At 41.5% G+C, this 27,502-nt stretch overlaps 2 protein-coding genes across 3 annotated transcripts; one reads left to right on the plus strand and one right to left on the minus strand.

Annotated features, from left to right (window-relative positions):
* The first annotated feature begins 1,435 nt into the window (after positions 1-1,435).
* On the plus strand, positions 1,436-19,147 carry CHURC1 (churchill domain containing 1). 2 transcript variants are annotated; one of them, XM_052647020.1, is made up of 4 exons: positions 1,436-1,555; positions 9,067-9,202; positions 11,187-11,260; positions 16,701-19,147. In XM_052647020.1, the coding sequence occupies exons 1-4, from the start codon at positions 1,436-1,438 to the stop codon at positions 16,791-16,793; spliced, it is 423 nt and encodes a 140-aa protein (XP_052502980.1). In that variant the 3' UTR covers positions 16,794-19,147. The 2 variants fall into 2 exon arrangements, with proteins under 2 accessions (XP_052502980.1, XP_052502981.1); XM_052647021.1 differs by having other exon boundaries at positions 11,190-11,260.
* A 3,366-nt stretch (positions 19,148-22,513) lies between these two features.
* On the minus strand, positions 22,514-25,535 carry GPX2 (glutathione peroxidase 2). Its single transcript, XM_052647019.1, has 2 exons — positions 25,314-25,535; positions 22,514-22,864 (listed from the first exon to the last, which is right to left on the minus strand). The coding sequence occupies exons 1-2, from the start codon at positions 25,533-25,535 to the stop codon at positions 22,514-22,516; spliced, it is 573 nt and encodes a 190-aa protein (XP_052502979.1).
* Between the last annotated feature and the right edge of the window lie 1,967 nt (positions 25,536-27,502).

Genomic DNA, 27,502 nt, shown 5'->3' on the forward strand with positions numbered 1-27,502 from the left:
TCATAAAGGAGACCAGTTCTGGGTGTTCATTGGAAGGACTAATGCTAAAGCTGAAACTCCAATACTTTGGCTACCTCATGCGAAGAGTTGACTCGCTGGAAAAGACCATGATGCTGGGAGGGACTGGGGGCAGGAGGAGAAGGGGACGACAGAGGATGAGATGGCTGGATGGCATCACTGACTCAATGGACGTGAGTCTGAGTGAACTCCGGGAGTTGGTGGTGGACAGGGAGGCCTGGCGTACTATAATTCATGGGGTAGCAAAGAGTTGGACACGACTGAGCGACTGAACTAAACTGAACTGACACCACAATCTGCCAGTTAATTATATGTATTTGTGCTCATTTTATCTCTCAGACTTTCTTGTGAATATCTGGATAGTACGAAAGAACAATGTATTTTTCAACTTTCTGTTGTCCCCACAATTCTTTGCATAGTGAGGCATTCAACAAATGTCTATAGAACTGAATAAAAGATACAGTAGTTAGTAAAATTGTTGGCATTAAGCTTTAAAAACAGACAACACATTTAAAAATTGATCAAGAGAGAACTGTATAGGCCAGCCCCAAGTAGTAGAAATATGATGCAAGTTACATGTGTAATTTTCAATTTTATAGTAGCCAAATTTAAAAAATAGGTAAAATTCATTTTAATAATTTTTATTTAGCCCCATTATTTCAACAGGTAATCAATATAAAAATTACTCATGAAATATTTCACATTTTTTCCATACTAAGTCTTCCAAAGCTAGTGTGCAGGATGTACTTACAACACATTTCAGTTCAAATTTGCCACATTAAAAGTGCTTTTATAGCCACATGTGGCTACTGGCTACTGTATTAAAAAGGTGAAGAGCCCAGGGTAGGAACCAAGTCCTATCTTGGTTGGCTGAGTAGCTTTGTTATCCTAGATAAGACCTTTAACCACTTATTTCCTTGGTTTCCTCCAGAGGGCTCTAGGATGGTCATTTCTTATTAACACTTTTAAGAGATTCTCTGCAGAGCTATATATAAGTGGCTCTTCCCAAACACTTCATTTATTGCTTATTCACCTGCCAAGATCTGAACTATCACTCTCACTGCCCTAAGAAATGGTATAAGAATGTATCCAAATTATAATTTCAGCTTTATGTATATGGAGTAAGTCGAGGAAGTGAGAAAGAATTCCCTCTCGTGAGTTTTGTGACTTGCCTTTCTGTCAGCCTAGCCTCAGGAAGGCACCTATTAGAATTTTGCGAGGTCCAAGATCCCTTTCCCCTTCCCGCCACAAGGTCCCTGGTCTCTTCCGCTCTATAAGGAAGGTTTCCTAAGTCCTCTTGGCTCTCAGTTCTTGTTGTCTGAGAGACCAGATCCTGCCCTAACAACCGTTGCTAAGGGGCGGAGACTTGGAACTGGTTCCTGGGACCAAATACTCCAGGATCTAGTATTTTGGGCGCATGCGGCGACCTTCTTTGAACTCTCGCGAGGTTTCGTCTTCCCGGAAGCACCAAAGGATCTTCGCTGCTAACTGTGTCGCGATGTGTGTGGACTGTGTGGAGAAGGAATATCCCAACCGGGTGAGCGAGTGGGCGCCGAAAACTGCCCGCTCCCTTGGCCCATGCCCGCCCTTGAGGCTTCTCGTACCCCTGGGAGGTCTGGCGTGGGGCGGACTCAGCCGCTCCACCCCATCCAGTGACCCGGTAGCTGTTTTTAGGCGCCTGACAGTGGGGACGGCTTCAGCCGTCGTTTCCTGCAGATCCCTACCCTGGAGACTGGGAGCAGCCGTCGCTTAATTTCTCTTGACCTCCAGGGGAGGGAAAAAAACCCCTGCCACCGCCGCCAACCCAGCCGAGAACAGAGGAAGCCCCCACCCCTACCCTGGTCTTATCCTCAAGCTTGATTTGATGGCATTCAGTGCTCCTCCCGAATTCGAGCGCTAGAAGGGACCTCTGAAGTCATCTGTTCTAACCCAGTTTTGCTGATGAAATTAATGCCTGGAGGCGGGAAATCTCTTGCCAAAAGTTCACATTCTAGTTAGTACGAAAGGCAAGACTGGAATTCTGGTTTCCTTGCTGTTAACTTTCTTTTAAATCTCTGTTCCTTTCAAGCTCAGGAAATTGCGAAGCTTGTTTACTCTCATTTCGTTCAACGTATATTGACTGAATATTTGTCTGCGTGTTTAGTTGCGAGCCGTCGAAGAGCGTACGTTTACAGGGTCACTTCGCTAGCAAAAAATGACTAGTACCTAAATGCTATTCAGGTGTAGAGAAAGGGGAGAGCAATAGGAAATAGTGGTGGTCTCCCCAAAGAAAGGTGGAGTTCATTTGAGACTTAAAGGATAGTTGTGACTAGGGTGGAAAAGGAAAGGAAGAACTGAAGGCTGGGGGAAATAACAAGGATTCTCATATAGGCTGCTTCTGTCTCTTTAATAATTTGAGTAATACTTAGTCTTTTGGGAGGGTTTTATAACACATCATGAACGCTCATATCGTATAACCTCTGAAAGTAAAGGTTTAGCATTATAAAAAAAAAGTTAAACGATGTATCCTGAATGACCTGGCAGTTCTGTTTCTAGAGAAATAAATGCATGTTCCTGGAGACTGGTATAAGAATGTTCATAACAGCATTGTTTGTGGTGGTGGTGGTTTAGCCGCTAAGTCGTGTCCGACTCTTGCGACCCCATGGACTGCTCTTCCCAGAGGAGCCTGCCAGGCTCCTCTGTCCATGGGATTCTCCAGGCAAGAATACTGGAGTGGGTTGCCAGGCTGGAAAAATGTGTGGTCATAGAATGGAACGCCATGAGTGAATGAAGCAGTGGCTCTCAACTGGAAGCAGTTTTGCCTTCTGTGGGACATTGGACAATAGCGGGAGATATTTTTGGTTATCACAACTGCGGTCCTACAGACACTTAATAGGTAGAGGCCTTATGCCTTTACATTTCACATACTTTTCTGTATTATGGTCTATTTCATACTTTTCTTTTTAAGTTTAAAGAGAGATTGTTGTGAATCCAGTACTGAAAACTGCACATTATAAGCACCGTGAGGAAGATGTTTGTTGTGGATAATATAAGATGTTAAATTGGGGAATTCCCTGCCTCCACTTCCACTGCAGGGGAAACAGGTTCAATCCCTGGTTCGGGAACTAAAATCTCATATGCCAAGGTGAGGCCAGGGGGGAAAAAAAAACATATATATATATATATGGTTGGATTTTTAAGAGTTGAGCTCATCAGAAGACAAAAATTATATTGAAGTTTAGACTACACACTTTAGGCTTTGGGCAGCCATCCAAAAAAAAAAAAAAGAACAAGGAAATGACTCTGAAACCTGCTATATAGGAAAGTGGATCGTATGGTTGTATGTTGAGATGATGGGATGGGGGGAAATGTAAAAGGACAGCCCTACAGAGCATTTGGGGAAACCACATGGCAGCTGTAGTATAGGCATGGGATGATGAAGACGTCATATCGAAGAAAGAATTAACAGGACTAAACCAGTTTAATGTAGGAGGGAAGAGCATTCATAATCTCAAGAGTTTTCTAGGCAGCTGGGAAGTTTGGAAGTATTACAGAAGTTTGAGCCATATGGGAAGGAGAAACAAAATTGGGGGAACAAATGATCAGATTGCTTTTTTTTTTAAATCATGTTTCATCTGAGGTTGAAACTGTAACACTCCAGAAATAGGCTAAAAATATAGGAAGACAGTTTGGGTAAGAGATTCAAACAGATGAGTCAACCAAATAAAGGAGTCAGGAAGAATTTGTTCACTTAGGAAAAGAATGTAGAGAATCAACCACTATCAAGAACTGAGCTTCAAGGATTAAATGAATTTAGAAAGTGAAAATAAAAGCATAGGAAGAAGAAAATAAAAGTAAAGCTTTGAGGTGATTGGAAAACCAGGAAAGTGCCTGAAGCAGTTTTCTCTGATTTTTATTCTGTTCTAAAGTGATTAAAAACTGTCAGGAGGAAGAATTGGACTTTTATTTGAAATTCCAGAAGGCAGATTCAGAAATAATTCGTGGATGGTTGTTAGGGGGCTATAGGCTTTAAATCAGAATAAAGAACTTTCTAACAGATTTTTTTATTTTAATGGAATGGATAACCTTAGAGAAATTGAACTCTTCCTTTCATTCAGTAGAGACTAAATGATATCTTGAAGTCTCAGGGATCCCTCCAACTCTGGGATTTTTTGAACTCATGAGATATTTTTAAGGACAGTAACAGCAGAAGCTACTCTGCTTGAACCTAGCAAAGGAAAAGGTACTAAGGTGGTGGTAGCAAGTATAGTCCACTTATTCCAAAAATTTGGCAGAGAAAAATAATGGGTTAACATGTTGGGTAGGTCTAAATGCAGAATGAGTAGGTAATAAATATTTAATTGTTTATCTTTGGGCTTTCCTTGTGGCTCAACTGGTAAAGAATCTGCTTGCAATGCAGGAGACCTGGGTTCGATTCCTGGTTTGGGAAGATCCCCTCCGGTATTCTGGCCTGGAGAATTCCATGGACTGTATAGTCCATGGGGTCGCAAAGAATCGGACACAACTGAGGGACTTTCATTTCACTTGGTTTCCTTAAATGTCTGGACTTTGGTGGTGAATGTTTTTCACAGCCTAGATTTCTTACAGAGCTCTGGCCCTCTTGTTTGTAATATTACACCAAGAACTTGAAGTCAGACTTGAATTGAATTGGAAATGAACCATACTAATTTTTTGAACAACTTTTTTTACTCATCTATGAACCAGATTACTTTTTTCATTTAGAAAAGCATTTAGCAAACCAGTTAGAACTAGAACTCTACTGCATTTTCCAAAATAACTGATTAGGCACAAAATTGTAATAAAACATTTCTATATCAAACTAGAAATGAAACCTATACTTCATATAGTTCAAGTTTCAGCTTTAACATTCTTAGTAAATGTAGCAGCCATACAGAAGTGAAGTCGCTCAGTTGTGCCCGACTCTTTGCGACCCCATGGACTGTAGCCTACCAGGCTCCTCTGTCCATGGGATTTTCCAGGCAATAGTTGTGGAGTGGATTGCCATTTCCTTCTCCGGGGGATCTTCCTGACCCAGGGATCGAACCCGGGTCTCCCACATTGTAGACAGACGCTTTACTGTCTGAGCCACCAGGGAAGTCCAAGCCATACAGAAATGGAGCATAAATTTAGACTAATCAGAGGGAAGTAATCAGTGTAAATTGGTTACATGTTTAAATTAGAAATTGTTTTATATACTTTACTGTAAAATTAAGCTGTGAAAGTTCATGTACTCATTGCTATGTGCGTGTGCATTTTGCTCAGTCATGCCTGCCTCCTTGTGACTCTATGGCGTATAGCCTGCTAGGCGCCTCTGCCCATGGGTTTCTCCAGGCGAGAATACTGGCGTGGGTTGCCATAGCTTACTCCAGGGAATTTTCCACGACTCCTGTGTTGGCAGGCAGATTCTTTACCACTGTACCACCTGGGAAGCCCAAATTGTTGTTCAGCATCAAACCATATTTGATTAAATGCTGAGTCTGATATATAATTTGTAAAACAGTTGTATGGAAATGGATGCTTTAAAATGATGGTCTGCATTTTTAAATGTCTATAATAAAAAAAAAAAAAAACACAGGGGACTGTCCTGGTGGTCCAGCGGCTAAGACTTATCATTCCCAGTGCAGGGGTGTCGGGTTTGAACCATGGTCAGGGGACTAGATTCTATATGCCACAACTAAGACTTGGAGCAACCAAATAAATAAATATTTTAAAAACAATCTGTAATCAGTAACTTAACTTTCCACTTTAAGACAGTGAAAAAGTGAGAGCAGACTGAACCCAAAGCAAGCATTAGAAATGATACAGATTAGAGTGGCAATGAATGAAATAGAAAATAGAGGAAATCAGCAAAATTAAAATTTGGTTCTTTAAAAACTGTATTTTCCATTTTTAAGTACTCCCTGTCAAAACGTATACACTGATAAGTTATACTATCTGAAATAATAGTTTTTTGAAAGAAACAAACTGGCCCAATCCTTGTCAATATTTTTGCAGATTTCTCCAATTTGTAAGATTTTATCATAATATACTTTCATACTAATCATCATAGTATTTAACCATTTTTTCCTATGTATTTGTATACCTTTACAGATCTTCAGTCAGGATTTGGCTGAATCACACTTTCTAAAGATTGTTAACTTTTGACTTTTTTCCTATCTTCTTGAAACTGTTATAGCTTACTATTATTACTGCGGAGTTGATTTAGATTTTATTCTTCTCTTTCCTCCTGCTGTGAAAACCTCAAACGCTTCTCTGAATACTGTATTCTTTAATTTTCTTTCCCAAATTTGGACATTAGTAATCTTGCTTCATCTAATAAAATAATCATGCCTTACTGATGAAGGTTACCCTCACTTTCAAATGACCAGGGCCCTTAGAGAAAGCCCCATCAGTTTCTTAGGTACTTTACTTGCATTTTCCCACTTCAAGAATTTATTTCCTTACCTCACAACATGTACATAGGTATCTTTTCTCTTCCTTCAGTATTTAGAGTTTACATTTGCCCTGCTTATATGGTCAGATTACAGAGGTTAGACCATATTGTATTAAGTGCCTGTGTTTATGTATGCCCTTCTGCTCAGAGTTCTGTTAATAATTTATTTGAACATGGTATTTAGATGTTTATTCTTTTAAGAGTTTTTTTTAAAATTCCTTAATTTCTTGGAGTCTTTGACAGTCAACTTTTCTGGATTCAAGGCAGTAACAGTTCAGACCTCAACAGGCTTTTTGTCAAAGTTTATTAAATTCTAGCTGAGCTATTTAAAATCCTAAAAGATAATGCTGTTAAAGTGCTGCACTCAATATGCCAGAAAATTTGGAAAACTCAACAATGGCCACAAGACTGGAAAAGGTCAGTTTTTATTCCAGCCTCAGAAAGGCAATGCCAAAGAATGTTTAAACTACCATAGAGTTGCCCTCATTTCACATGCTAGCAAGGTAATGCCCAAAATCCTTCAAGCTAGACTTCAACAGTACATAAACCAAGAACTTCCAGATATATAAGCTGGGTTTAGAAAAGGCAGAGGAACCAGAGATCAAATTGCCTACTTTTGTTGGATTGTAGAAAAAGCAAAGGAATTTCTATTTCATTGACTACACTAAACATCTGTTTCATTGAAAAACATCTATTTCAAAACATCTATTTCATTGACTACACTAAAGCCTTTGACTGTAGATCACAACAGACTGTGGAAAATTCATAAAGAGATGGGAATACCAGACCACTTTACCTGCCTCCTGAGAAACCTGTATGGTCAAGAAGCAATACTTAGAACCGGACATGGAGCAGTGGACTAGTTCATAATTGGGAAACTAGTGCATCAAGGCTGTATATTGTCACCCTGCTTATTTAATTTTTATGCAGAGTACATCATGTGAAATGCCAGGCTGGGTGAATCACAAGCTGGAATCAAGGTCACCAGGAGAAATATCAACAACCTCATGTATGCACATGATACCACTCTGCTGGTGGAAGGCGAAGAGGAACTAAAGAGCCTCTTGATGGAGGTGAAAGAAGAGAGTGAAAAAACTGGCTTAAAACTCAACCTTAAAAAACCTAAGATCATGGCATCTGGTCCTGTTACTTCATGGCAAATAGTTGGGGAAAAAGTGGAAACAGAGGTAGATTTTATTTTCTTGGACTCCAAAATTACTGTGGACAGTGACTGCAGCCACGAAATTAAAAGATGCTTGCTTCTTGGAAGAAAAGCTATGACAAACCCAGACAGCATATTAAAAAGCAGACACCTTATGTTGCCAACAAAGGTCCGTATAGTTAAAACTGGGTTTTTCCAGTAGTCATGTGTGGATGTGAGAGTTGGACTGTAAAAGAAGGCTGAGCACTGAAGAATTGATGCTTTTGTACTGTGCTGGAAAAAACTCTTGAGAGTCCCTTGGACAGCAAGGAGATCAAACCAGTCCATCCTAAAGGAAATCAACCCTGTATATTCATTGGAAGGACTGATACTGAAGCTAAAGGTCCAATACTTTGGCCACCTGATAGAGCCAACTCATCGGAAAAGACCCTGATGCTGGGAAAGATTCAGGGCAGGAGGAGAAGTGGGCAACAGAGGATGAGATGGTTGAACAGCATCACTGACTTAATGGTCATGAGTTTGAGCAAACTCCGGGAGATTGTGAAGAAAGGGGAAGCCTGGCGTGCTGTTGTCATGTTGACATGACTTAGCAACTGAACAGCAACAACAATCATGTAACTAGGAAAAGAACTTGAAAAAGAATAGATACATGTGTATGTATAACTGAATCACTTTGCTGTACACCTGGAGCTAACACAACATTGTTAAATCAACTATACTTCAATATAAATAAATAAGGTTAATTAGGTTGCTTATGAATTAATTAAGTTCTGAACAATTACTAGTAAGGCCTTAACAAAGGCCTCACTTGAGCCAGGAACATATGTTATTTAGTTTCTTAGTTACAGTTTCTTTCTCTTTTAAATGTCATGGTGTCAATCTGATGAATTGCAGAAATTCCCTTCTTTGCTTGAATCACACATATCCTAAGGACTGGTATCTATAAGAGCTGAAAGTTTATCTGTATTTATTTTCTGATATTTTTAAGGCTTGAGAAAATGCTTTTTCAACAGTCAACTGAGTATCACATTGCATAAGATCATTTTTATTATTAGCTCAGAGTTTCCATTTTGATTAAATTTTCATTCTAGTTTTATGATACCTCATTTAGTGGTGTTGGCTATTAGATTTTCTAACTTTTCCTTTTCATGTGTTATATTAAAACTTCATTAAGTTGTTTCCTAATTGCATTTAGTCTTCTCTCTCAAACACAGTTGCAGACTTGCAGCCTTAACACTGCCTCAGGTTTATTTACTATGAATAATACTTCTAGAGGAAAGCAAGTAATTTCAAAAATTACTTGGCATAAACTTCAAGCAAGTAAATTGTGGTCATGTTTTTTGCCTTTAGAGACTTTAAGTCTATTAATCATTTTCTCCAAGGATTTTGAAATATAAGAAAATTAAATCTCCCCCCTCAAAAGAAAATTAAATCCCTATTTTTCTTATTTTAGGGTAACATCTGCCTGGAAAATGGATCTTTCTTGCTGAACTTTACAGGCTGTGCAGTGTGCAGTAAGCGAGATTTTATGCTGATCACAAACAAATCTTTGAAAGAGGAAGACGGAGAAGAAATAGTTACCTATGATCGTAAGTAGACTTTTTTTTAACATCTAAGTCTGTTAGCAGATGTCATCTTTTGGGAACTAGGTTGTGCAAAGTATTATGAGGTCTATATTACTATCATATTGCAACACGTAATCACTAGTTTTTTAAGAGGAGAATATAGGTAACATCTCATGTATCTAGCAACATCATATATTCCACATAAATGACTTGCAGATAGCTGAAGCTTATGATTTAGGCACCAGTTTTCTTTTGTTTATCTTTAAAGACTATGTCTTCTGAAATAAGATATAGGGACTTTTTTTTAAACTTAGGGTCATCCATGTGAATTTTCACCTTCTATTATAGTATAATGCAATGATGTGCTTCAGCAGCTCTTAAGTATTTAGGGCTGTTTGTCCTTATACCAAATGGCTCTGAGAAACTGTTTTTTTAAGTCTTATTTCTGCTTTTATAGCTTTTGTCTCTTTTGTTACTGTCAGCCTATTGTTTCTTTTGCTGCTGTAAGGATGGTGCCATCTTCATGCGCTGTTCCTCATCCTTGATACTGGGAAATGAAATAAATAACTATGTATAATAAAAAATCAGTTCTGAGGTTGGCACTAAGAGTCTCTGAGTAAATTTACGAACATGTAGACTTTAGTGCAGAGAAGGCAATGGCTCCCCACTCCAGTACTCTTGTCTGGAATATCCCATAGATGGAGGAGCCTGGTGGGCTGCAGTCTATGGGGTCTCGAAGAGTCGGACATAACTGAGCGATTTCACTTTCACTTTTCACTTTCATGCAGTGGAGAAGGAGATGGCAACCCACTCTAGTGTTCTTGCCTGGAGACTCCCAGGGACTGGGGAGCCTGGTGAACTGCCGTCTATGGGGTCGCACAGAGTCAGACACGACTGAAGCGACTTAGCAGCAGCAGCAGACTTTAGTGCTGAGATAATGTGGCACCTGTTTTAACTAGTCACATTTCCTTTTTGATTGTCTCTTGATTTTTTGGTATGTTCTGACTATATGAAATAAATGTGTAAATAATGATATTTTTAAAGACGGGTATAAAAAGACACTAAGCCTTTAGAATAGAGTCAGAAAATAGAAAAATGTGCTATATTAGAAGACTCTTCTTTCTTTTAGCATATTTAATTTTTATTTTTCTAAAATAAAACACTTAGAGGATAGTGGTCAAAAGCAAAGGCTCTGGAGTGAGAAAGCTTGGGTTTGAATTCTGGTTCCAACACTTCCTAACTTGGCGTGGTCTTCCTAGTTACTGACACACAGTGTGCGTTTTTTTACTTATCCTTACAAAGGGCTTCCCTGGTGGCTCAGCTGGTAGGGAATCTGCCTGCAATGTGGGAGACCTGATCCCTGGGTTGGGAAGATCCCCTGGAAAAGGGAATGGCCACCCACTTCAGTATTCTAGCCTGGAGAATTCCGAGTATAGTCCATGGGGTTGCAAAGAGTCGGACATGAGTGAGCGACTTCACTTCACTTCACAAAGGTGATAAGAACAGTATCTACCTTGTTGGGTTTTTGAGAAGATTAAAAGTGTTTAAAACAGTATCTGGCACATAATAAGCACTCAGTATATCATAGTTATTACAGTATTGTTTTTACTAGAGTCTTGTTACTGCTAAATTCACTTTAATGTCTTGTGTTAACTTTTTGTTTATGTTTGGGTAGTAGCACAGTTTCTATCCTTCCTGAGAATAAAAGCTCCTATATAATTAGGTAGGTCCAGCTAGTTTAAAAAATACACATATCTGTTAATTGTTTACCTTAGCTTCCAGTGGGAATTGCACATTAAGTCTCTGAGTTCAGGTCCTTAATTATATAGTGTTGCTGTGTAATAGGGTCTGTATTTTTTTTATCAAGAGGGACATTACAATGGGTTTCCTTTGTGTTAAATTTGACAGAGTTAAGATTCTTTTAAAGCAATACCATGCTAAGAATAGAAATTTTACTGTCTTCAGACACCACCTAAGATTTAATTATTTAAGTCTCTCTCTGTTTCAGCAGATCTTTGTAAGAATTGTCATCACGTAATAGCCAGGCATGAGTATACATTCAGTATCATGGATGAATTTCAGGTAAATGTATATATGTGGGTGTGTTATTGAGGGGAAGGGGGATAAGAGTACACTTGACAAATTTAGGTATAATCTTCATAAATGAAGTGCTTGCAGATGTTAGAGGAGACCGTCCCTCTCTTCCACTTGTGTAAGTTGAGACAGATACTTTAGATGTGGGTGGATCTGTTCAAACCTGTCTTCACAAGAGTCACAAAGCAAAATGCATGCCTTACAGATGATATCACTGTCCTGTCATTTTTGCTTATAAAGAATAGCACCTTATGGCTTCTTATAAGGTTATCATTGTGCCTCTTTTTTCTCTACCCAGTTATTTGATTGCACAATTGTTGGCTTTAAGTGTTGATCTGCCCACTGCCACCATTCTGTAGAGCATGGTAATCGTAATAGTGAGATTATCTCTGTTTCTGTTGTAGGACTGTAGTCAGCAACTCTGTGGTTTCAATTTTGATAGGATATTTGAATATTATTTGCTAAGTTAAATAACACGATAGGTGTATCATGGTTGAAGGAGAGAAGCTGAACCACTGTAAGGGTACAGAATAGGGACCTATTAAAAGATTAGTCCTTATACAACTGTGAGAGCATGTGAAGAATTCTACAGAATCCTACAGGCTGGTATAGGCCTGCATTTGCTGAAGATTCACAGATCTAACAGTGAGGAAGAAAAGCTGGACAGTAGGGGAGAGCCAAGGACAAACTGGAAAGCCCAAGGACACACTCATCCATGTCCATCCCTCACTGCTTCCGCTTTCAAGGCTTCAGATTAAGTTACTTATTTCCTGTGAACTACATGTTCATAGGATATAAACGTCAGGTAAGAGCTTTTTACTGTCAAGGGAATTTTTTTTTTTGGTAGTACTATGATTAGGGAAAAAAATCTTCTACAGTAGAATCTTATAAAATAGTACAAGAGAACCACTTTCATTTTTACTTCAGTGTGGAAGAAGGCACTTAGTCACCCGTCAGAATCTGGTCTAATATCTTGTGGTCTATCTAAATAACATCCTGACCACATCTCCCCAGCATCCAAAAATTATGCCTCAAAGATTCTTGTATGATAGGTGTCTCTTTGGGCAAAATCAAGATCTCAGTGAATGAGTAGTGGCCAAATAGGGGAGTGAACATGTCAAGGACTTAAAGGAGCATCTCTGTCCATTCATGGGAGGACGGGTGTGCTTATAGCTATTTTTCAGCGGTTCCTGAAGCTCCTGTGAGGTTTTTAGAGTCCCTAAGTGAATCGTGAGATTGCCTGTTTATGCCCTCATTGAGCCATAGTGTGTCACCACCACGAGACCAGAGCCTAGCAGATTTTCCTTTATGACTGAGTACAGCCATTTTCAAAGCTGTCCCAGAAGTTCTCTGGGGTAGGAAGAAGGGAAAGGAAGATGGCTATAGTCACAATGCCTAGATAGTGTGGAATTCTCTTGGGAATAAACTCTTAGACTGGACTCTACCTCCAGTCCTCTCTTTCCCAACATCCACTCCCTGCCACCCCCGTGTTCTTTATTTTGCTATCAGCATATTTGTCTTAAAATGATGCTTTCAGACTACCTCTTTGGCTTTTCTAGGATAACTGTCTTTGGCTCCAGTATACTGTCCAAGCTTCCCATCCCAAGGTTCTCCCTGGGTTGGCAGCCTCCCTTTCTCTCATTTCTCACTGCTCTCCTTTTGCACACCATTCATAGCATTGTCCCAGCTTTAGTCTCTCCTCCTTCCCCCCTGTTGTAGAAATTTTTTATTTCCTCCTCTCTGTTATCCCCACAATGCATTTCCTCAGGAACTTCATGTTACCTTCTCTCCTAGCTTTTTCTCAGTGAGATTTAAAGCATTTTTACATTAAATATATCTAGTTCTTCTCTGTTTGTTAAAAGTAAATTAGAATCCTTTTGTTTCACTCAGCTGCTTCTTTGATTCATCTTCTGATCTCTCTCCTTCCTTTTGCTTCTTTACTTGAATAGCTCTTTACCTTATTTTCCTTATTTCCCTTTGCTCCTCCTAACAATCTAAAAATTGGTTTTCACTTTACTTCCGAATTTCAAATTTCACTTTACTTTCAAATTTCATTTTCACTTTACTGAAATTATTCTCTCATAGATTCCCTATAATGTAGCCATATCCTATGACCTTACCTTCTCATCTCTCTTAACATCTTTCTGGATCTGGTTTTTTTAACCATTGTCTTTTTGGAGCATTTTATCTTCTGGGGTCCATAGTGCTAGACTTTTTTTCTTTCTTTTTAAATCATTTTGACCGTTCCCTTGCTTTTTCTGTGGTTTCCTTTCCTATTTCTCCCTAACATCTTTTCTCCTGAGCTTTGGTCTCTGGTCTAGGAACCTTCTCTTTACTCTCTCAGATGCTGAGCACACATATACTCAGTCTCTGATGAAACCTATAGGGCATGTCCCGGATCTCCTCTAACCCTAACGTTCCCTCTGCCCTCCTTTCGCCCTTTGTTTCTTTCTTTTGTTTGGCTCCACTGTCACACTTCATGTGAGGGACCTTACCGCTCAAACCTAAAATACTGCAGCAGTCTCCACACTGTAGTCATGCACACTGCCCTCATTAATCTTCTGGAAACACCATCCTGCCACTCCTCTGCTACTCCTTACGCGATGTACTGGCCCTGTTCCGTAGCACTGTATTTATTCGTGCAGTTTCCTTTACTTAACTTGTCCCTTTCACTATGTGCATGCTAACTAAATCTTACCTCTTTTAAGCTGTACTTAAATTGTGTCTCCTCCTGCTTCTTAGTAATCCAGCCCTTTTTTGAACTCTTCTTGTATCTATTGCAGCCCCCAACTCGTGACTAGCCAATTGGTTAGTTCCATCTCAGCCTGATGGTCCCAAGGAGTCCTCATTCTCAGCTGCTGTGACTTACTTTCCTCAGCCTCACCCCACTCCAGCCCCCATCTTATTCCAATATTAGTTCAGGTTCAGGGTGGGATTCCCACCGTTGGTAATATTTTGCTTTGTTTGAAATGTCTTATGAGAAATTTAAATCAGAAGTAGGCAGACGAGGACTCACAGAGGTCCCGTGGTTAAGACTCCATGCTTCCACTACAGGGGCCTCAGGGACACTCCCTGGTCAGGGAAGTTCTACATGCCACGGGGTGTGCAGAAGAGAAGAAGGCAGAATAGCATAGTCATCTTCAGTTCTCAGCTTCAGTTTGCTTTATTTGTACCTCTCAGGATTATTTTGAAGCAAATCCCAACATTTACTTCTTCTGTAAATAATTCAGTATGAAGCTCTAAAAGATAAAGATTCTGTTTTTAAACAGATTCATTTTTAACAAGCAATGTTGTTAAAATAAGATTTTCTGATGGCAAGTGTCGAGGGGAAAGTAGAGACATATGTACAGTTTAAATGTAAAATAAGTTGTAAGTGATTACAGGCATCCTGTATTTTTTATATTACCCTAAAATCCATTAAAAGGTCTATATATTTACCTTAGTAAAGAAGAAGGAAACTGAGACTGCTTTTTCTTTGTCTGTGGACCAGGGAAGGAGAGGACTGAGGGTCAGAATTAGCAGGTAGTAATAGAGGGAAGAGGCCTATGGGACCCTCAGTGTAAAACACAGGATCTGATCTTGCCCAGAGGGGATTCCACCCATCCCAGCATTTCTTCTAGATCACTCCCCACAGGCTTTGCCCAGGTGGAACCTTTGAAGATCTCTGTGAATGACTAGGGGGAATTCTGATTCTCCTAACTTGGCCAGTTTGGGTGAAAAGTGTCCTGATCCCATATTCTTGGCAGCATGAGAAGATATGTTCCTGGCATCCCAAGTGAGAATTCTAGGCATATTTTCCCACAGAAACACTTCTCTGTGTGGTTAGATTCTATAGGACTTGTACAGTATAAATTTAAAAGACTCCCTGGATTTCCCTGGGAACCTAACTGCTACGTGTAATGTTACTTCTGTGGGAAACTGCTTCTGCATTCCAAATAATTGACCTGCAGTGAAATTTGGATTCCAGACTGCCTATAAATTAAAGATTATAGGTATAATCAGTCTTCCTGATTTAACAGTTTTTCCAGATTATACCATATGTTAGGTTTTCTCTTTCTGTCAAGTTGCACTGTAAATTTTGCAAGGTCAGACCTTGTTCTTGCCTTTTCCCATGTCTGCCAGTGTACCTGGCATATTACAGAGCCTTTAGGCACTTAATGAAAACTTGTCATTGGGTAGGTTGGTTGAAAATTCAAATAGTTGTCTAGCTTCACATATTTTCCCATATTGGCTTTATTATTATTTTCTTCTTTCCCAGTGAGAGGTTGACATTCTACTAATAATGTCTAGTGAGTGAAAGCAGAATTTGAAAAACCTTGGAGAGAGTGGATTTTAACTATTTTTGATTCATGAGACTCTTATTTGTTTGCTGAGCTCTAGCCTCTATTTCTACTGTGTGAGTGGAATAGACTTTAAACTTAAATGTGGTCTTTTAAGAAACAGTCTTTCTACGACTGTAACTAAGTCCTCCTGCTGAACTCTCTAGCAAGAAATGGTGGCAGTTGCTGGTTCTGAGTCTTCGTACTGTAGTCACTGTTTACCTCTGTGACCCTCTCTAGTGACTGTTCAGACCCATGAAACTCAAACTGCCTTGACTGATCAATTTCCAGGCAGCCAGCAATCTCAATGTCAGGTGTGGAAATACTAATAGATTTAGTGTAGATGCTTGTTTTCCTAAAGAAGATAAAAGGTTTTTGAGTAAAAGATTTGAAAGAAATATGTTTCTATAGTTTATGACCATATTACAAATTCTAGAAAGGAACAGCTATAAAAACAGAACTTTGCCCTAAGGATTTTTGCTTTAAACAAAATACTTTCTGTCACCAGTCTGGACATTTGTTAAGTCTAGGAAACATAAAACTCCTTAGAAAGATCAAATTCTAGAAAACTAGCTATCTAAATATGAGACATGAGATACTAGTGGATTTAACATAATTGTTTATTTTTTCTGGAGTTATAAAAGCCTTTTGGGTTTGGAAATGTTTTCCCTTTTTTTGTTGTTTTAAAAATCGTTTCTGTTGCATATTAGTGTTGAATAATTTAGAAAGGAACGGCTCTAAGAACAGAAATTTGTCCTCAGGGGCGCACTCTCACATTGTTTCATTACTTTAAATGGCAGCACTAAGTAAGCCCAGTATATGTGTTTTCTAAATCCAGGAAATAGCCATGCCTTTCCAAGATGACATTCTTGTATACATAGTACATACAGCATAGAGTATCAGCATGTATTCAATTTATATAAAGAAAATGTTGTGGGATACACAGACTAAACCTAAGACTTCACTTATAGGAAGAAAGTTGAAGAAATTGATGTACTGTACAGATAGTATATCCATGACAATTTACAGAGAACAGGTTTACTAGAGAAAGTTATGAAGCCTGTTTCTGCTGGTTCCTCAAGGTAATTGTGCGCTTTCTCTTGTTCCAGGAATATACCATGCTGTGTCTGTTATGTGGTAAAGCCGAAGATACTATCAGCATTCTCCCAGATGACCCCCGACAAATGACTCTGTTATTCTAAGGATCCTTCTGCAGTTCTGTAATAACACTGTTGTGTTGGTTTACAATACAGCAAGCCCGATGATTTGCTTAGCTTATAATGGAAATTATTTGCATATTATTTTTTGCTGCTTAGACTCACCTGTTCTTTGAAAGAAAAAGAGTTCCCTGGCAGTCCAGTTTTTAGGACTTGGCACTTCCACTGCTGTGGCCAAGGTTCAGTCCCTGGCTGGGAAACTAAGACCCTACAAGCTGTATAGTGCAGGCCCCTCTGCCCCCACAAAAAAAGTAATTTAGGAAATTGCTGAGCTCTTCTGCTAAAGTTCCCAGTGCATATCAGTGCAGCCAGAATGAGGCATCTTTGTTAGCTGTTATGTGGCTGAAAAATAACTAGGATGGAATGCACATCTAGTGCCCAGATCTTGGTTCCAACAAAAGGAATCTAGGACTCCTTGGAGAAGTGACTGAGTCTAGGACTGGGGCAGTAAATATACAAGATGAGCTTGGAGTATCTTGAGCCACAAAAAAAGGAAGAGCTTGAAGGGAAATCACAGTGATTGGGAGTATGTCAAAGGGACAGAAGAACCCCCCAAAGAACCTCCCAGTGACCAAGGCTGGAACAATCTGAGCAGCAAAATAAAGTAGTATCGGATTATAACCCAAACTATAAAATAAATATTCATGAGTCCCTACGTGAATGACTGAATAAATACATATATTGGAGAGAATAGTTAAGTCCCCCACATAGGAAAATTTCAAATAATGTATGTAGATACTCCTAACTCCTTAACTATGGGTTTGCATGACTTCCTTCCAAAGAGTAGAGTATGGAAAGGGGGAAAAGTAATTTTAACTTTTATTTAAATGAGAGATCTGACAGACATTAGCCTGGTGATCAAGATTAACATCACTGATGATAAGCCATGTTGATAGCACTACCCTTGATATGTGATAAGAATGACATGTTACCTTTGAGGTCTTCCTCCCCCAAACCCAAAACTTCAGTCTAATCATGAGAAAAACTTCAGACAGATCCCAGTTGAGACAGAAATCCCAATTGAGGAAAATACCTGACCAGTACTCCTCAAAACTGTCAAGGTCATCAAAGAAAGGAAATCTGAAGAGCTCTCACAGCCAAAAAGAGCCTAAAGACACCTGACTATTAAATGTAATCTGGTATCCTGAATGAGATCCTGCACCAGAAAAAGGACATTTGGTTAAACTAGGGAAATCTGAATAAAGAATAGACTTTAGTTAATAAAGTAGAATGGTTCAGTTGCTCCAAAGAGATCTTACCTTGCATAGTTGAAAGAACACTGGCTTGGGTGTCATAAAACCTGGCATTTAGGCCTCTGCCATTTGGTAGCAGTATAACCATTAAAGCGTCATACTAGACTTTATTGTCCCCTTTCTATAGAATTGGTGTAGTATAAATTGATATTATACTTCCTTCATGGTATTGTTAGAAGATCCAAAAATCATGTAAATGTAAAATTCTTTGGAAGGCATATAAAGTACTAGATAGGATGAGATTGTTTTAGTTAGTTCTCATTCTGAAATCAAAACTTAAGGGTCAGGCATTAAAGCAGAATTGTTTCTTGTCCATATCTCAGACCCTCTGAACGGAGTGAGCCAAGTTGTTTCCAACTTTCAGAGGAAAGCTTTGTTATGTAACAGGAATAATGATGATAGCCGAGGTTTACTGAATACTTACTATGTGCCAAGGCCATTTTAAGCACTTGTTTCATCCTCATTAACCATTCCATGAGGGTAGGTACTATTGTTATCCCAGTTTTAGAGCCAGATAAACTAAGGCAAAAAGAAGTTAAGCAGCTGAGTCCAGGTCACGTAGTACAGTGGTGCTCTCACAGTCATAGTGTTCAGTACACATGAAGTGTGAGAGTCTGGCAAGGTTAGGAAGAGGTCGAGAATATCAGTGATAGCACTGAGGAATTTAGGCATGTCAGGCTAAGATTTATTATTCAGAAAACGCAGCTGTTCTTAGGGATCAGTTGTTTTATTCCTGGAAAATGTTTTCCACTTTCTGCAAATCTATATCTGACCTGCTGAGGAAATCATTTGGTGAATTGAATCCAGAAAGCAGAGAAAATGTTTCATTACTTTAAATAGCAGCACTAAGCCCATTACAGTCTCTGAATTGCCCCTTTTTGGAGTTTGCTATTACTTCCAACTTAAGTCTTTGGAGTTCAAGAGTATGAATTTATATGCCCTTCCTGATATCCTCATCTCTATAATTATCTGTTTGGGGACAATATATTACAAAAAATTTAAACGTAAGATCCTACTTATATATTTCGTTATTATTAAACCGGCATTGTACTGTGTTTGGCGATCTTCCTTATATATCTTATAGCATTTTTTTGTGGATCTAATAGAATAAAGACCTCTTAAATGCAGTTCTACTTCTTCTATATTTCTCTGTTTAAGTAAAGGGGAACCAGGCAAAAGCATTTGTCTTATTTCCTTCTCTTGAGATGTAAGAAGGGGAAGAAAGGACCGTAGTGGGAGTGTAGTGGGAAGCATGAACTGGTGCTGGCATTTCATTCTTTCTCTCCCTGCTTCATGATGTACAGGTTGGGGTCGACCTAGTGAGGCTCTTGAAACTCAAAGCTCAGCATGTTTGCTGTAGTTTTAATTTGCTGTATCTTACTCAAATAGTCTTGAGTTCTCCAAATACTAATTAATTGACATGTGATATAGTCTAGACAGAGCCAGATATGGCTTATTAGCTTGTAAGTCATCACTGAGAAGTATACATTCACTGTTCTTTATTTCAATGTAACAATCCTTTTCAGTTTCATTCTTCTGTTTTGCAAGCAAAGCTAAGTTAAACTTGACTGAATTTGAGGCTGTCAGTTTTAAAATGTATGTTTCTTGACTATAGTACAAGTCTCCATTGTGAGATATGCTGTGGTTGGATAGAGGGGAAATCAAGAGACCTGGGTTTGAAATTCGCTCTGCCACCTGCTCATTGTGGGACATTGGGCAAGTCATTCTCTCTGTACCTTGATATCTTCAGGGGAAAAGTAGACACAATCATGCCTCCTTCACAGAGTTTTAAAATCATGATATAATGTTAAGTGAGAGCATCATTAGGTCATACAGTGCTGTGTACAGGCAGCTGTCAGGGGTCTTAATGCAGGAACTCTGAGATAGAAGAAAGCACTGTTGTGTCATGGTTAATTGTAGAAGCTTTGTAGACTGACCTGGGTTTACCTTTCAACCCTGCCCCTCACTAGACCTTTGTCCATGAAGTTTCTTTCTCAATTACCTAGTCTTTAAATAGAGATAAATATTCCTCAGGATCAGTATGAGGATTAAATAACCTAGGGTATAGAAAGTACTTAGCGCAGTGTGGGGGTATGGTATGTGGTAATTTGGATGACGGTTGTGATGGTGATTATTTGAAATCACCTGTAAACGTTTGGCTTGGACTTTCTTCATCTTAAACTGAGGAGATTTAGTTACGGGAACACAGTCATGGAAATAACCATCAGTTTCAGTGTATGTATCTGGGCCCCTAAAATCACTTACTCTAAACTGTATTTTTTTTAAGAGCCCTGGGGGAATGATTCTCTCTGTCCCTCCTCTAAAGTAGCATTATCTCAGCACTTCTGGAAAAGCCTGTTTATGACTTCTTGCTTCCTGAGTGCCCGTGGGGAAATTTGATTAAAACATCATGTTGATCTAGGAAAGTGGGTGATTATATTAAGGTTTGCCATGGCTGTTTATGACCATAAACTGATACTTCTGAGGATGTAAAGGGGACAAACAAGATGAGGAATAAAGGAAAGGAAATAATTCCTCATTTCTGAAGCAAACAACATTTCCCTGCCCAAATGAGGAGGGCTCTTCTAGCATCATGGCCCATTCTGACTCTCTCTGCAAAGTCACTTAGAGTGTAATTCACATTCCTTTGGGACTCTCTAAATAATTCTCTCAACTTGAGCCTCCTGGGGAAGACCCAAGACATTGTTCTGGCATATGAGGTCCCCAGTTACCTATGGCGTAGTGTCTGAGCCCAGGAGAGCTGGCTCTGCTGTTGGACATCACAGCAGGCAGTGGCACTGTGAAGATGATGAACAAATCATGCCGGCATTCCACAGGAAGTCCCATTTTACTTCTGCAGGGAAGCAGTTTTTACTCTAGAATCAGTGCTTAATCTTGCCCCCTACGAAAAAAATAGAACCCATACCCTAGCTGTTGGCTCTGACAGTAGAAATCTTAAAAGGCTTGAGTTCTCAAGAGTCAAGTTAAGGGCGACCTTAATTTAGCAGGAGGCCTTCAGAAACATGCCAGGGGATTCCTACTGTACCACTCAGGTTACCGTTTTGAAATAAAGCACCGTGGATGACAGCTTTAGTAGAAGGTCAGACAGTGGGGATCCTTAACCTCTATCCCACATTTACTTTTCAGATGATGTGAGTGCTTGGAAAACAGTTACGGGGAACATCCTAGAAAAAGCATTTTCCCCTCCGTGTGGGGTTCTCAAACTGATGTGTCCAGCTGGGAGAACTGTCCCTGAGAAGTAAAATATTCCATATAGTGATCGAAGAAGGAAAGGCAAATTGAGGTTTCCAGGAAGAGGTTTGTGGGACAAAGTGGGGGGCGGTGACTCGTCTTTTCTGGAGTATGACAGAGCCTGGCCTCGGTGGTGCTTCTGAGAATGCCTGCACTAGCTGAGGAGTCTAGGGCACCATCCTTCCAAGCCGTTCGGCAGAACTCAGTCCTCACAGAGAGCAGCTATCATGTCAGCGGGTTATAAACAGGCTGACTGAAGGGAGGCTCTCTCCCTTCCCTACCCTCGCAGGAAAGGACGTGAAACCATCCGTTCACACCTAAACCTGTCCCTTTTGTGAACGTGGGGGCGTGTGAGAACGACAAGGGTGGAACGCAAACTTTAAAAAGGAGGACGAGTCCATATAACAATGGATCCAAAACAAACATTGCTCCACAAGGTGATCAGGAGATGGGCAAAGAGCTCTTTGTGTTCCTGGTAACTGTACCCTCCACACCCTTGCTGTCAGTAAGTGGACCAAATTCACCTTCTCAAGATGCAGATAACATTTAGCCCAGTACCCACAGAGAAACTGACATCTTCCTGACTGGAATCCTCTGACCACCTTCCCAGTGCTTCTGCCACTTCCCCTTTCTTCTCATTATCACTTTCTTTCCCCAGTCCGGAAGAAGAGTCGTAAAGGAATAAGACAATTCACATTTCCCGAAACTCCACCTGCCGCTGTAGACCTTGACCAGAGCTTGCTTTCCGGACAGGAATTGGGATGTCCCCTTGATCAGAGGCTCCCTCTCCTCAGCTTTTGTGTGCTGCCCACCCTCAGTTCTGCCTGCAGCCCCACCACCCCTCCCCACTTGGTCAGGGAAGAAGACACGCAGAGCCTGGCCGTTTCCACACCCACCCTTTATTGGACTCAGCCCACAGGCTGGCTCCGGGCCTTCACTCTTCTCAGACACTGCCCATACAGATTTAGGACGGTGCCATCATTCTGTGAAGACACAGAGCCCACCCATGCCTTGGAGCCTCAGGCTGAATCACCAACCAGAAGGTTGCAGGGAGGGGAAGGAAACAGGCAGACCAGAAAGGCAAGGCTCTTCAGTGAAGGGGACTATCTGAAGGGAAAGCCTGGGCCCAGCAGTCTTCTGAGGGCACAGTGGATGCTCAAGAAAGACACTCAGGGCAGGAGGAAATAGACCTGCTAGTGTCTATATGGCAACTTTGAGGAGGCGCTTGATGTCAGGCTCGATGTTAATGGTTTGGAAGGTGCGGCTGTAGCGGCGGAAGGGCTCCCCTTCCGGCCCAATGAGGAACTTCTCAAAGTTCCAGGACACATCTGAGCGGCGCACGGGGCTCCAAATGATGAACTTGGGATCGGTCATGAGGGAAAACGGGTCGTCATAAGGGTAGGGGAGCTTATCCTTCAGGTAGGCGAAGACAGGATGCTCATTCTGACCATTCACATCACACTTCTGGACAAGGGTGAAGGTGGGCTGGAATCCACCCCCAGGGCGGACATACTTGAGGCTGTTCAAGATCTCTTCATTCTGACAGTTCTCCTGGGGGAGCAAAGAGACAAAGAGCTTGGAAAAGGCAAGGGGAAGATGGAGGATCTACAAAGCCTTTCACTCTTCTGTACTCCCTAGGGTCATTCTTTCTAGGTATCTTCCCCCTTCCTATTCTGTCTCTTCTTCATTCGTTTTGCCCTACTCTTGAATCAGAGTTTTCCCTCTCAGAGCTATCATCCTGAAGCTTTGCTGTCGTTTCTGAAAGTTCTCAAAGATCCTAGTTTGGCTGTTCTTGTACTGAAGATTTAGCGCTTTTGAGCTGTTGGTTCTCTCTCCGATCCACCCTGAGCAGTTCTTAGGGTATGTCTTCAAGGAACCCTTCAGCTCAGGGAAGTAGAAAGAAAGGGAAAGGAGGCTCAGATCACACTGCCTAGAACCCTTCTTCCACTTATGTAGCTACACGCACACACTCACATCTGCATGCACACACACTCACATGCGTGCCGCCACCTTCCCTTTCCTTCTGCCCTGATTGTGCCTCTCTTCTAATTACCTGTGATGTTGAATATAGCCTTGGCCTCTGCCCTACTCAGCTCCTCAAACTAAAGGTGAAATTGAGGTCTAGAAGAATGGGATTTAAAGCTTCTTCCTTTCATCTTGCCTCATCCTAGATCTGAAGTACAAGTAGGCAGAAACTTTGATGAAGGAAAACCCCATCCAAGGAAGACTAGCTTTCAGGTGCCATATAAAGACAAAATAGGTTAGCACCAACAATGAATATACTGTATATGAAATTACTTCATGGCCACTAGGCATGAATCAAATAGGATAAAGGGTTTAGGCTTCTGGAATAGGCCAGGGGAAGGGGAAGTTGAGGAAAGAAGTGCAAGAGGGCCAAAAGGTGTGCATGTGTAATTATGGTCCCTTCCTCTTAGACCTTGCCCTCAGCTAGAATGCTTTAGCCCTATTACCTGTCTTCTCTCCCTGCTGCCAGCCCTGTCTTATCCCTGCTTAGGATTCTCCTCCCCTGACAACCCTCAAAGCCCCATGGAAACCCTTATTTTCCACCCCCACCCCCAAGTCTAAGAGTCAGATATCTCCCTCTGGGAAAAAGTTCCTGCCTCTGACCTACTAGAACCAATTAGTACAGTCAGTTCCAGGCCATCATGACATCTTGAGCCCGGAGTTGATGGCTATTAAAAGTCTTATCTCCTAATGCACATGGCTGGCTGGCTACTGTTATGTTATGAATTCCCTCCAGCAACTGGCTGGCCTGAAGTGATGGCTGGAGGCACCTCTGAAGAGGTTTTGCCTTTTCTATGTCTCTTGTCCTGGCCAAGCCTAGAAGAGGAATTGAGACAGGGAAGGTACAGTGAGAGCACTCATGGTTTGGGCTCCGGTTTGTTACACCAATGACATTTCAGCCTTCCTGCCTGTATCTCTGCCAATCTCTTTCTTGCCTTCAGGCCTCTGTGAATTGAACCAAAGGCTTTATACTTGGAGGGTTCACTTAGGGATATTCTGCCTGCTTGTGCTATTAAAATCCTAAGTGAAAATAGAAGAATCCCTAAAAGATAACTTGAGGTGTGGGGGCTAAAGATGTGTAACAACTTGACCCATTAATCAGGGACATTGAGGAGCATATGATACCCAGAGGAGACATGCACTTTACAAACCCTTTGCCTTCCCCCAAATTCACTCTCCACTTGGCTGGTTTCAAACAAACAAACAAAACCTTTCAATCTAAATAATAAAGTTGCTTGCTTTTTCATATTACTTTGTATTTTCCAAGTTACTTTTGTAGCTCTTACACTATCAACCTCACAATAATCCTTAGTTCCCAGCTCTTCTGACCCCATGGACTGTAGCCCACCAGGCTCCTCTATCCATGGGATTTCCCAGGCAAGAATACTGGAACGAGTTGCCATTTCCTTTTCCAGGGGGTCTTCCCGACCCAGGGATCGATTCCTTGTCTCCTACACTGCAGGCAGATTCTTTACTGCTGAGCCACCAGGGAAGCCCTCCTATATGAGACAAGTGGTATTATCCCTAGTTTATGGACGAGGAAACCAAAACAGAAAAATTGAGTGGGCACTGACCCATTAAATAGCAGAACCAAGTCTAGTGAGAACAATGGTCTCCTGAGTCAGTTCAATCCTAATTTGATTCTTTATCTTCTGTTTCCTCCATCATTCATTCAACAAATATTTAATGAGTGTCTTCTATACCCTAGGCGCTGAGGACACAATGGAGAGAAAACCAGACCTGGTACCAGCCCTCATGGAGTAAGTGTAGTAGGAAGACAAGAAACCATGAAAATCCACATCTTTGGTGTGCTATCACAGACAGACTCAACTGACTTCCCCCTGGTACTCACCTGTACCTACAGACCTAGCTTAACAAAACATACCCCATAATTCCAGACACTCCAGCATACAGCCATTCTCCCCCCTCCATAGTACCCTAGAGCTTCAGCAGTCCAACTCCAGGGGCCTCTCACCTGATGTCCAAATTGATTGCAAGGGAAGCCAAGAACCACCAGGCGCCTGGGGAAGCGGCACTGCAGCTCGTTGAGTTGGGTGAAGTCCCGGGTGGTTGTGCCTCAAAGCGAGGCCACATTCTCAATCAGCACTGCCCTGCCTCGGAATGTATTGAAATCTACCTTCTCCCCATCCAGGCTGATAGCACTGAGGTCGTAGAAGGACTTGGCAATGTAAGCCATGATGGATGTGCAGAGTGAGCGGCAGAGCCTTGTGAGCCCACTTAAGGGTCGATTAAAGGGGTGGGGAGGAAGGAGGAGCCAGGAAGGATCTCACAATGGGGCTTTGAACATCCCCAGGATGACTTAGCAAAAATAGTCACCTACCTGTAAGTGCTGTTTGAACAAGAAACTTGCTCCTCCTATTTACAGACTCTGAACAAAGCCACCTCCCTGCCCTACCCCTCTAGCAACCTGGGAAGGGCCAATGTGTTATCTCTCAGTAGACATCAATAATTCACTGCTTGCAGGAAACCAGAGCCCCAGAGGTCGGAGAGGAGGAAAAAAGGGAGGGAGGGAAGCAAGACTGACTCCTGTTTGCCCCAGCAAGTGGTTTTCACTTGGCACAGACATTTAGTGCGTGCCTGCTGAGTGCTGAGCTGTGAACTGTGCAATCGAGAGGCCAGGGTCTGCTGACATGACAAGGAAGGGAATTGGGTGCATGTCCCCTTGACTCAGACTACCATCGAAATATACATGTTACTGTTCACATTTGGCCATTACCTTCCACAAGGATAAAATCAAAGGGACCCTTGGGAGGATGGTGTGTGATTTTCTAAAAGAATGACTTTTGGTGCTTCAGCTAGCACCCAGTCTGAAGAGGTGAGGCTAGGTTTGTCTTGAAAAGTCTTTCAGTGAATGATGGTACTTGTCCCAGAGGGTACATCTGCCCTTGCACCTACTCTGGGCCATCTCCTCTAATACCCCTCACCCCGCTCCCAAAGGGTGAGGAGGATGCAGTCGATTGTGGCTGGGATAGCAGAGAAGAGTCATAGAGCAGGTGGGCAAACTCAGGGCGGGGTTTACCTTTTTTCAGACAAAAGCTCAGGTCCTGCAGACTTTCCAGAGGCGGTTGTGCTGGTCATTCTCCACAGAAGAAAGTGTGCATGGAGTCGAAGCTGCTGTGGTTCTAGACCTAGCTAAGCCACTCAGTTTTTCAACACATCTGGGGACCTGCTAAGGGCTCTCAGGGGAGCGGAGCCCCGGATGCCCACAGAAACTATAAAGGCCTAATACTTCACTTTATCCTTCCAAACGCCCACGGATACAACAAATCAGGGGTTTGTTTTGTTCTTATTTATTTTTTAATGCCTGGATTTTTCCATCAGTAAAGCTGGCAATTAGGCTTAACCTGGTTTGGGGATTTTAGAGTGAAAATTCAAAAACAGTGCAGTTGTTTACTAGAGAGTGTGTTCACAGGTATGTGTCCCTTGGGAACCGTCTCTAAGACCAAGAAGAAACCAGGCTGGGGAGCAGCTGGTCTTGAGAATCTGATTTGCTGGGAGGATGGAGCAACTCTCCAGGCAGCACCTGGCTTTTCTGTGTTTTGTAGCCTATTTGTGGCTGTTCTTGGCAACAGGGAAGCCCACGTATCTCCACGGGCTGCTCCCCACAAACAAGCCTCCATTACCTAAGTGGGGAGGGAAACTTTTGCCACTAGAAGAGGCGGCAGGAAACACAGAGAGAAGTATGTTCCCTGCTGAGGCTGGGTGGAATTCCTGGGAAAAACCAATAAACGTCCCCCTGAAGCCGCTGAGTCAGAACTTGGCCCTGACAGTGGGCTGAACTTTAACATGAACTTGCCAGATTCACCTGCGTGCCTGGCACTCCCCAAGTACTCTCAGGCTTCCAGAAGCCTCTTACTGACTGCCCTTCTGGGACCCTCTCCAGGAAGACCACGCACATCCTGAGATGAGAGATAGGGGTTCTCTCTTCCTTAGGTACACGCCATCTCTTTCCTTCAGGACACTTTGAGTCACCCGGGCTCTCACCTTACATGATTGAATAAAATTGATGAAGCTCTGCTAAGGTAGCTCTTTGTTTCCAACTTTCCCTCAAACTGGCCCACTTTTCGGAAGCTTGTAATTTTGGACATGCACTAACACAGCTTTCTGCAAGGACAGTTGTTGTTCTGGAAACTGCACTGGCTT

This window comes from Budorcas taxicolor, chromosome 10 (assembly GCF_023091745.1).
Source record: "Budorcas taxicolor isolate Tak-1 chromosome 10, Takin1.1, whole genome shotgun sequence".
NCBI classification, from domain to species: Eukaryota; Metazoa; Chordata; class Mammalia; order Artiodactyla; family Bovidae; genus Budorcas; species Budorcas taxicolor.